At 44.8% G+C, this 11,733-nt stretch overlaps 1 protein-coding gene across 1 annotated transcript in view; it reads left to right on the top strand.

The window, feature by feature from the left end:
* The first annotated feature begins 215 nt into the window (after positions 1-215).
* The window catches only part of RGS8 (regulator of G protein signaling 8), a 52,925-nt gene continuing 41,407 nt past the window's right edge, over positions 216-11,733 (top strand). The window contains exon 1 of the mRNA XM_054980981.1: positions 216-323. Within this exon, the coding sequence (XP_054836956.1) occupies positions 216-323 (108 nt within the window). The remainder of the gene's footprint in view (positions 324-11,733) is intronic.

Genomic DNA, 11,733 nt, shown 5'->3' with positions numbered 1-11,733 from the left:
CTATCCTGCCCGAGCTTTTGTGCATTTCAATTCTCCATGCGCACATCTGAGGAAACATCCTCGGCGCTTCTTCTCTCCCTTCCATTCCTCCCCCCTCCCTGTTTCCATCAGCTCTTCGTGAGCCGCCCAGCTTAGAAGCCAGGCTGAGCAGTATGTTAGCGAGCCTATTCCAGACAGACCACAGCGGTCAGGCTGGCTCTCTTGCGGGCTCTCCAATGTACCAGGAGGCTGCAGACACTGTTGTTCAGGGCCTCAGTGAGTCCTGCCCATCCAGCACCTGTCAAACCCAGGCAGCCATTGCTGTGTGGACACCTAAGAGACAGGTAAGAGTTTGGGCTGTGCGCGGTGATGACAAGAAAGCCTCCCAGCAGTGGGGTCTTTGTGACAGGGCTGTAGGCCTCTCTTTTCAGAGCAGACATAATTTCCTCAGTAACAGCTTTTGGGGTTTTAGCCTGTCCCCATGTTATGTGAGGCACACTGGGGTGTCATCATGAGTGGGCAGGAAGGGGTTGTTTTGTCTCCCTGCAACTTTCACCCCCCACCCCACCCCAAGCATCTCTTTGGTGTTTTTCTCTCTGCATGCTAATTGGTCAGTAGAGCTGCAGGGAGACAGAGAGGTCGCTTGCACTCTTTGCGCCTATCATGCCTCTACTTTAGGGCCTAATCACAGCCCCAACTGCTCCTGCTTCTAGAGTAAGTATTTGTTGAAGTTAGATCAATTGTATGCTTTTTCAGAAAACAAGAGGAACAGAGGAAGAGTGACATAGAGGATAATGCCATCCACAAGGTCGCCTTCCCCGTACTAATAGCGCTTCCTTTGGATGTCGGTTGCTGTTTGTTAGTTTGTTTGTTTCCCCATTGGCATTTTGGTTGTTCCATGCTGCTGGGATAAATAGCAGAGATTAGTACCATCATAAACTCGTGTGTGTGTGTTTTAATGGAATGGAAAGGCTGCAAATAATGGAAGCTTGCAAATAATAAAGAGAAGGTATGAGGCCATTTGGAAAGTGCCCGCTGGAGTTGGCCAAACAGATTGGAGCTTTATTATGTGGTCTGTCAGGCAGTTAGTGGATGTGGCATGCCCATACAGAGAGGCAACAAGCAAAAAAAAGCACAGCTCCCTTTCCAACAGTAGTTGGACTGTCCCAAATAGGGTTGCCAGGTCCATGTTGGGAAATTCCTGGAGATTTTGGGGGTGGAGCATGGAGAGGGCAGGGTTTGTGGAGGGGAGGGGCCTCAGTGGGGTATAATACCATAGATTTCACCCTTCAAAGCAGCCATTTTCTCCAGGGGAACTGATCTCTGTTGCCTGGAGATCTGTTGTAATTCCAAGAGATCTCCAGCTACCCCCTGGAGACTGGCAACCCTAGCCCCAAAGGACTGCTGTCAGCTCCTGAATCCTATGCCAGACTCACACTTGGGACTGCTAATTTTTTTCATACTCTTCCTGTTCCTTTAATATGTGTTCATTAAGCACTGATTCAGTAGCCAGAGCTTCACCGTAACTTTTCTGTGCATACTGGGGAAAGCCTTTACCTGCTAAATTTCTGCTTGATATTTGGCTCCCAGAAGAGCCCTGCCAGAAAAAAAAATGCTAGCAAATTGACTCTGCAAACAGAAAAGTTACAGACTTACATTTTTAAAAAACAAGAGCTGGAAAAACAGAGGAAATAATAGATTGTGGCACTAGATTATTTTATTTATTTATTTTATTCAATTTATAACCTGCCCTCCCCACAGATGGGCTCAGGGTGGCTAACAACATTAAAAAATACATTAAAATCACAAAAACATAAAATCAATAATAGTTTTTTAAAAATCATTAAAATAGTCCAGGAGCAGGCTATTTAAACAAATATTGAGAGTCCGTATACGGGCATAGCAGATGGCCGAGGGCAGCCCCAGAAGAAGTGGTGGTCTTAGATGGAAGGAGGAGGACACCCGCTGGCACTCAGCCAAAGGCCCGGCGGAACATCTCCGTTTTACAGGCCCTGCAAAACTGTAACATGTCCTGCAGGGTCTGGATCTCCAGCGGGGGAGCGTTCCACCAGGCTGGGGCCAGGGCAGAAAAAGCCCTGGCCTTGGTTGAGGCCAGACAGATGTCCTTCGGGCAGGGGACCACCCGGAGTTGCTTGTCTGCAGAGCGCAACACCCTGCAGGGGACGTAATATCATTGTTATAGCCAGGGCTTTTTTCTGGGAAAAGAGGTGGTGGAACTCAGTGGGTTGCCCTCGGCGAAATGGTCACATGGCTGGTGGCCCCGCCCCCTGATCTCCAGACAGAGGGGAGTTTAGATTGCCCTCCGCGCCACTCCAGTGGTGCGGAGGGCAATCTAAACTCCCCTCTGTCTGGAGATCAGGGGGCGGGGTCACCAGCCATGTGACCGTTTTCAAGAGGTTCCGTAACTCCGTTCCACTGCGTTCCTGCTGAAAAAAAGCCCTGGTTATAGCAATTACCGATTTTTTAAAAAAGCCCTCCAGTGGTTTGGAAGGCAAAATAGTGGCCATTACTCCGTTTTCACAAACCGGAGTAATGATGGGAAATCGTGCCAGCATGACGCCGTCATTCTGGGATTTTTGTGCGATTTTGCACGGCCAGTAAGTCGTGTGAAAATGGCCAGGGTCTGATGGAAGGCAACTGGTGTCAATATGGGTGGAACCTTCTAAAACGTTCACCTTACCATTCAGACAGCTTCTTAATGCACCTGGACTACATTCTTTCTAGAAAGATCTGACCGGATTAAGTTTGGGAAAGAATTTCTAAGGATGAGGAAAGTCTGAAAAGTGGATGATTAGAGGATAATGGTGTATATATAGATGCTAAAAAAGCTCTCCAAAGCAGCCAATGCAATTTGGAAGCCAAGGTGGAGAAAATCCTCCATATAGATGCAGCCATAGCTTACCATGGGTTGGAAGCTGGTGTTTGCAGGCTTTTAAGCATTTCCCCAACACAAAAATAGCTGTCAGAACGAACCCAGAATTTCAGATGTCAAAAGGAAGAGATTCCAGGGGAAGGTCATTGACAAATACCATTCTATTTAACAGTTCTGTCGAAAGGGATGAAGCTGATATACAAATTGTAGGAGGGGAAATCCTTAGTTCAAATCTCGCCTCTGCCATGAATTCAAATGACCTCAAGTAGAAGATTTCACCCTCAGCTTCCATTTCATCTACATGTGGGAGTTAGACCTCATTTCTTCAGATGCATGTCAAATTGATATTTTACGTAGATTTCACAACCAAAATTCCAGAAAATCCCTTCTTCTCTGATTTTGATTATAAAACTGCTATGAAAAATTAATTTCATTTGCATCTGAACAGGTGACTCATGAAAGCTGATGCTGGAAGAAACCCAGTTAGACTTAAAGATGCCATTTCAGTTTTACCTTGCTATGACAAACAACAAAAGACTAACAAAAGGGTTTGCTAGAACCATCTTGAAATAATGAAACTCACTTAAACAAATGAAAAAGGCTTAGATTTTAGCATTTGAATTTGACACTGGTCCATAATGCTACGTGGTTTTGGGGTAGGGTTTGGAAGTCACTCAAAAAAGCTAAGTTATTATTGTTATCTAAACACTGGCAGATATTCTCTAGCCCAGGCATTGCGTGCTGCCTTAAAAGGTATAAAAATGAATGTGATTTATGAGATCATTCATCCCCCAAAGCTACTAGCTCATATACCTGTTTATTAGCCCGCCTGCCAATGAATGCTAGCATAAGTCATTTGTGACACATCAGCAACCTGGGGGAGGAACCCCACTCTTCTCTGGTTATTTGGGGACAAGTCTCTGTAAAGATGAGTGGCTGTTTACAAGTCTGAACTAAATGTCCACATAATCTCTAATGAAATGAATAAGAAACAACAGCAGGGCAGCAGTACTTAGCAAACAATACCTGATGATTTGAATAGTCACCTCTTGCGGTAAGAAAATTCTGGTACTTGGGCAGGGCCTGGAGGCTGTGCCCAGTGGATCATCAGGCAAAGCTGAGAACACGTTTGGGCTGGAACCAGGGCCGTTTCTACACGCCCTTAAAGGGATAGCCCACACACCGAACGCTGGTGGATTTTCCCCTTGACTCCAGACGTCTCCGTTTTCAAAATGGTTGCAGGCTGTTTGGCTTCTAGTTTTTTGGGTGTCTACGGGAAAGTGCATTCCCAGAATGCACTTCTGGGCTGCGGGAAAGTGCATTCCTAGAAAAGGTGCCAAAACCGGAAGCTAAACAGCCTGCAATCATTTTGAAAATGGGGACGTCTGGAGTCAAGGGGAAAAGCCGCTAGTGTTTGGTGAGTGGATCATCCTTTTACGGACGTGTGGAAACAGCCCAGGCGGCGACATCCTGCTGTTTTGGAAAGGATTGAGGGTTAAACACAGTGGTTTGGAGCCAGCCATGATTATAACTACCTCCCCTATCCCTCCACCCCTGCATTTGGTTCTTTCAGTTTGAAAAGGATTGTTGCCAGCTGGCTTCAAATAGACTCAAAGCTTAAGACTCTTCGGTTCTGTGATGCAACCCTCAATTTAAGATCTTTCAGATGTTTCACAGCAAATTTCATTTTTCCTTTAAGGAGTTTGCATTTAAGACACTGATGTATTGACAGCAGCCACAACAAGAAGGCTGGAAGCTGCAGGGGAAAGCTAACACTGCGCGGAACACAGCTCGACTTCGGGCTCAGTCTTTTCTCTATGCAATCTCTGTTCTACACATACTGAGTTGTCTGCAGACAGATGCACCAATTAATTTACCTCTATGAGCTCTAGCCGATTCTCATCTATCTTTATGAAATCTAACGAGGCACCTTAGAACAGCAATTATCTAACCAAAATACACTAAAACAAATTAAAAGACTCAATTTCTAGTATTCGAATTCTGCATTTATCCACGCTGCTGCTACTACCTGGTTTGGTGGGGGAAAGGGTGGTAGTCATGGGATTAAAAATATTTGTTTCCATCAGGATGTCTCACAGAGAAAATGTGATCTGCTCTGCCGCAGTACTTAGAGAACCAACATGTTTAAACATTGACAGAAAGGAAATCCGCTGCAGTGTTTTTGCTTTGGAATGAGGAGGGGCTGTGGCTCAGTGGCAGAACATCTGTTTTTCTATGCATAAGATCCCGAGGTTTAGTCTCTTTAGTGTCTCCATTTACAAGGATCAGGTGGCATGTGATGGGAAGAGGCTCAGCTTGAGACCCTAGAGCCATTGCCAATCAAAGTACAATACTGACCCCGATAGACCGATGGTCAGACTCAATATAACGGAGCATTATGTGCTCACCTCTGCAAAGGGCTGTCTTACCAGCAATGGGAGGAGAGGTAGTTTGCTGGTAAAACTGCTTGGTGGACATGTGGGACAATTAACAGTGCGGGGAGAAGGAACGCGTGTTCTTAACGGTGATTGTGTGGATGTGTTAGTGAAGACTTATCTTACATGGTCCATGTCACTGACAAGAATGAGGCAGCTGCAGGGGTTATGTGAGGCCTGGTTGAGCCAGAGGGAGGAAGGGCCTTTTTCTGGGGGAGGGAGGAAACAGCACCCCTGGACCTGAACGTGAGAGCTAGCAGCTTAGCCTTCTCCAGCTGTCGACCACAGCCCCAACATCCTGTCCTCAGATATCTCAGAGGCCACAATGACCAAGTTCTACTTGTCAGAGATGACAGAGGTCCTTTCAAGGAGCTCTCAGAGTAGGGGTGCAAAACTTCTGAATGCAAGTATGGGTCCCTTAAAAGTTTCAGAGGGTGGACTATGATGGATCTAAATCTTCCAGAATGTAAGAACTCAGTATGGCTCTGTCCTCTGCTGGAAACAGTGGTCAGCTGCAGATATGCGTATTACCAGGGCCATTTCCAGACGGCCCCCCGCCTCGCGAAACGTCGCGCGTTGTTGCACGTCGTTGCGCGTCGTTGCGCAGAAAACGCGAAATATCGCGTTTTCTCGCGCGAGTTTTGCACGACGTCGCGCAAAACTCGCGCGAGAAAACGCGATATTTCACGTTTTCTGCGCAACAACGCGCGACGACGCGCGACGTTTCGCGAGGCGGGGGGCCGTCTGGAAACGGCCCAGGCCTGCCTTCCCTACAGGGTCTGCTCCTACCGGATGTCTCTGCTCTGCTTGTCAGGCTTGTAGCTAAGATGGAAGATGTATGTTCCTGGTAAGCATGATGGACCAAGACCACAATACCCCGTCTTCCAGTGGCCAACCATAAAGTTATTTTTCAAAGGCACCTTAACCTTCTAACCTTAACCTTCTGTCCGGCAGGATGGCAGGCAGTCAGGTGGGGCACGGGTGAAAGAGGAGCCTCACATCCACTTTCACCCCAAGTTGGCAGCTGGAGAGGAGAGTGAAATCACTGAAGGGACCCTCTGTGGCCCAGACAGTGCCAGGCCTGGCTCTTATACCACTGAGGGCAAAGTGAGGAAAAGGCAGAAGTGAAGCAAGATGAAAGTGCTCGTAGTCACCAAAAGCAGGCCTTGCAGTTACTTAAATGAATGAAGCTTTTATCTATTACAGAGTATTTCTGTAAGAGGCCATAGATTGCTACAGGAGTCCAAACCTATCTTGCTTTGGCCTGTTGAGTCCAGGATGCCTCCTTGGCAGCCAAATGACCACCTCTACTCAAATCAACCAGTCTGAGGGCCAAGCTACAAGTGATGAATGACACTTGAACAGCAAGTGTATTTCTCCCTGTTCACTTGCCCTCCACTCAATCCACTTGCCGTTCAAGTGTCATTCGTCATGTGTAGCTTGGCCCTGAGACTTGAAATTGGTCCAGGGGCTTTCCTCTAGGAACCAGCCATAGCAGAGGTTCAGTTGGTGGATCCCAGGCTGTTGCCCTACAACTATTGAATTCCCTCCTGCGTGTGTTGAGAGAACAGCTACTCCTCATCCTTCTAGTGGTTTTGAAGGTCACCTTTTCCAGATTTCATTGGAAATTTGTATTTTATTGGATGATATTTATTTTGTTTTATTGGACTTTATTTACTCGGTGTTTTTCAATTGAATGTTTTATACGTTATTAGCTTTTATTGATTGTATTGTATTGTACTGTATTGCAAACCACCTTGGGACCTTTCAGTTGAAAGGCAGTTTATAAATAAATTAATCTAAATTAACGTGGCAGGTGGTTGGTGTTCCTGCATTTCCTTCCTTTGAGCGGGTCTGATTGGTGTCACATAAATCAAATTAACACCTCACCTGGCCACAATTCAGGACTTGTAGTAGATTTAAATATGCTCAAGTGCCTCTAACAGCTGGTTCCTAACATACGCATAAAGTTTTGATGGTTGACACCACACTCCCCAATATATCAATAAAATCCAAAATATCTGCATGTGTCCTCAGGAAGAAGTATGGCAGAGAAAGGGTTATTGTGAATTCAGAGAGAGGGGGGGGGGAGAGGGAGAGGGAGAGAGAAAGAGGAGCTGTAGGAACTTTTATTCACATTTAGAGAAGGGGCAGAGGGAGAGAGATGTCAGGGAAGGCAGAGCTAGATAAATATAAAGGAAATCAAATTGGTGACCCCCCCCCCCAAATGTTCTTTATTTTCCCTGTCATTTGAAACTCACTTTCAGTGTCATTCCAGGGCTGTCAATATTTATGATTTATGCTGTTGGTGGTTTACCAGGTCACTAGGAAATTACATTAGAATGATAACGTAAAGAGATTTTAAAATTTTTTGGATGGCATTCAAGCCTAATATCAAAATGACTGTTTTATTAAAATCTATTAAATAGTAGCCAGACAGCATACTGGGGGGGAAATCAAAGTGTTGGGGGTTTTTGGAGAAGGAATTTTCCATAAATCTCCTGCCTCAAAAGAGGCTTTCTAAAATATTGGCCCTCTTGAAATGTAATTCTCTTTATTGTCCATTCAATTACATTTGCTGCAGTACTTGTGTGAATACATGAATGCTATTTCGTTCCTGACATAATGTGACCCCAACCCAGGAAAAATACCGGATATACCAAGGATTGAACTTGGCACCTGCGGCCTGCAAAGCAGATGCTCTACCACTGAGCCACATTTGGATCATTTAGGTTGCATTATATCATTACTTTGACTGGGTACATAAATTCATTTCTATCACCTCTGAGACTTCTCAGACCTAGGTCAAATCCACATTACTCATTCTAAGTCGCATGTTCCCCGCATTCCCCACGCAATCCCGAGTGCCGGTCACATTACCTCATTAAACAGACGCATTTCATTCACATTTCTCCCGAATATGTGGTCACAGGTTTTCAACAGGAGTTTCACGGTGGCTGTGAACGGGCCAATGCACAATTTATGCGGTTTTTTTAAAAACCACCCCCCCTTCCTGTCTCTCCGGCCGTTCTGAGAGTTCCTGTTGGCTGATTCAACTTGCAAGTGCTCTGTAGTCTGCAAAAGACTGTTTTTGACTTCATAGCATTGGATTTATTGATTATGCTGTTTTTGAATCAAATCTGGTAGTTTGAAAAATCATTTTGGGGTGAATCCATCCTCAAGAACGGACTTGCGAAACTTCCTTTTTAACTGTTTTTTATTTTTTTTATTTTATATTACTGTAATATCGAAATTACGAAATACCAAAATAATGACACTCCAAGGAAGTGAAAATTCAGTAAAATTCAGGCACTGAACTGTCCTGCATAGGAAATGCCCATGAAAGCTTCCCATATGCTTCCAAATTTCCAAAAAAGAAACGGGAGAGAGCCATCAGTGCTGTCAGTGGGGGAAAGAGAGGCATCATTATTTTCAATGATGTTTCTTTATAAGGCAAGAACGAAATAACAGAAAAGTGCGCTCAAAAAAATAAAAAAAAATGGGCGGGAAAAAAAGGTCCCGCCCAAAAAAGCAGTTTTCGAGTGGCCGTGTGACCGGAGGGACGCACGAGAAAGACGGATTGGAAGCAGGAATGTGAACGAAGAGGAAAAAATCACGGATTGGAGGCAAACAGAAGATATCCGATAAACATGCGGGTAATGGGTGAATGTGGATTTGACCCTAGTTCTCCTTGAATAAGGAAGCCTGTGTTTGAGATGTGCCCTGAGAGTTCCATGTTTGAAGCTTCCACCAGTTTTTTAAACTTGAGGCATGTGAGGGCCAGACTGGACCCCTTGGGGGGTTTAAACCCCCCCCCAAGCTGTACCACTTTTGGCTGAATGATTAATGCTCCTCCGTTTAAAAATTTCCCTCCATGTGGAAAACTGAATAACAAGGAAGAGAGTTCTGGCCTTGCTTTCTCCCTGTTTTGCTAGTTTTTCAAGTGGAAGGTCTTGTGACCCCAACCCCAGGGTTTACTACAGTCTCAGGGTGGAGGGTGGGCATACCCTGACTCTTTTTTAAAATTCATTTCTAATCATTACATGCAACCCCCCAAAATATTTAAACAGATAAAAAGAAAAAAGTCACACAAAAACGACATACAAAAGTTTCTAAAATGCCAACAGATAAATCTTATCATTTATTTTCACTTTCCAGGACATAATGGAGAGTATCTGATGTCTATTGATTCTTCAAATTCTCTGATAATATGTTAAGACTTCTCAATAAACCAATACTCCCCTCCCCCACACACACACACTCTTAACTGGGGGCAGGAGTGAAATCCCAAAGTTCAGGCTAGTCACCCAGCTGGATGGCCGCATTCTGGCTCCAAGGGAACCAGGCCTGCTGTTCACTTGAGCACCATCAACAAGGATGCCAACTGGCTGTTCGGCATGGATAAAACTACATCGCCTGTAAGATTGGAGGTCAGTTACAGGGTTAAAATGGGAAGGATACAGCTGGATCTATTGGCTAATCAGCTCTCTGATTAGGGTTGCCAGTCTCCAGGTGGTGGCTGGGGATCTCCTGGAATTACAACTGATCTGCTGACAGAGATCAGTTCCCCTGGAGAAAATGGCTGCTTTGGAGGACACACTCTATGGTATTATACCCAGCTGAGAACCCTCTCTTCCCCAAATCCCACCCTCTCCAGGCTCCACTCCCAAAATCTCCAAGAATTTCCTAACCCAGAGCTGACAACCCTATCTCTGATGTTGGGAGGTGGGGCAGCCCACCGTTTTATGAAGGCCCACCCATGAGAGCCAGGAAGTTGTTGAAGCCCATCCCACTTCAAGACTAGCCATTAAAAGCAAGAGAGAAGCCACTGAGGACTGCCTATTTTTGCTCCAGGCAGCAGAGGAACAAGTGGTGATGGTGGGGGAGAAAGGATAGGGGTGAATCTAAGACCCCCTTCTCATTCCACAGCTAAGGCCTTAGTCTGCCGTCCACAAATCTCTAGGAATTTCCCAAGCCAGAGTTGGCAACCCTATCTGCACACAGTTTGGTGGTAAAGAATTGGGGAAACAGTGGTTCAAGAATCCATCTGCAACTTACCAAACTGCCTACTAGGAAATCGCTGAAAAATGTTGAGAGAGTTGAGAGATGATTAAAGCAACTCTGGTGGAAAAATTGGGCCAAGTTGGACAGAGCCTACTGCAAGGGCTGTGAGGTGGTGGGGATGGCAGCCAATAAATGATAGTTCTCTGGTACCATTGCATCAGTTAGCTCGTGTCCAACACAATTGTTTAGTATTTTGAGGGGCATTTATTGATTCAAAAGAGAGAGTCATCAAAGAATTGGCTACTAGCTGTGACATGTTTGTAAAGTGTTTTGTGATGATAAAATCTCTCAAATCTGCTTCAGCTTGGGTGCCTTTTGTTCAGCGGATCCAGGAGTAGGGATTTCTGCTGCATTGTATGGTCCAGTTTGGAATCAATTCACTTTAAATAGGCCAGTGGATGGTGACAGGATTCTGGGAGTTGGGAAGGCCGCCATTTGTGCTCTGGACCCGTCTCTCCTGGCTTTTGAAAGTCTGAGCCCGTCTTGCTCATCATCTACAATTCTTTGAGCCAAAGAGTGTTTCAAGTTGCTTTGAAGGAGGCAGTTAATCTGCCTACAGTTGAAAAAGACACTGTGAGAGAAAAATGATGTTATAGCAAAGATTTGTTGGTGTGACATTCCTGTAGTAGAAACAGAGTAGGCATTTGTCAATGTTTGTACCTGCCAATTTCTGCCAAAGATGTTTTCAATCAATTGAATAAAGGGCAGCTGTTAGGTCTACAAAAGCCACATACAGAGATTTGATGGGAGTCTTGGTGCTTTGTATGGCAAGGTGGTAAAGAGTTAGGCAGCAGTCACTGTGCTGTGTCGTTTTCTAAAGCTTGCTTGCTCTGAGTGGATAACATGGTTGATGCTTCCCCCCCAATCCTCCAAATTGTGTAGGAGATAGTTATGTTGGAGTTTAGAGGCTATATCTAGCATATTTACTGGGCGATAGTTAAGACGAGGGACCGATTTATGTCCCTTTGTTGAATACTGCAACTACAATACTCAGCTTCCACCCTGAGGGAAAAACATCAGTTAGGTTAATCCAAGTAATGTTATATTCATTTATTTAGTTGGCTTATTTTTCGATTACATTTTTATACCACCTTACCAGAAACTCACCTGAGGTGGCTTACAAAGTAAAAAATAATAAAAACCAAAACATTAAAAGATCATTCTTAAAATTCCACCTTAAAAAAAAAACCAAGGCCAGCACAAAAACATACATCTTAAAAACAGACTGCAGACAGCTTAAAACAACAGTTTCCAGGTTAAAATGGTGTTTTTTTCTTTTTAAAGTCCTTAATTAAAAGTTTGAGTAAAGAGAAATGTTTTGGCCTGATACCTAAAAGAAAGCAACGTAGGCGCCAGGCATGG

The sequence above is a fragment of the Eublepharis macularius genome, chromosome 5 (genome assembly GCF_028583425.1).
Source record: "Eublepharis macularius isolate TG4126 chromosome 5, MPM_Emac_v1.0, whole genome shotgun sequence".
In the NCBI taxonomy this organism is placed as follows: Eukaryota; Metazoa; Chordata; class Lepidosauria; order Squamata; family Eublepharidae; genus Eublepharis; species Eublepharis macularius.
The sequence above is the reverse complement of the archived record's forward strand: the minus strand, read 5'-3'. Positions and strand labels throughout refer to the sequence as shown.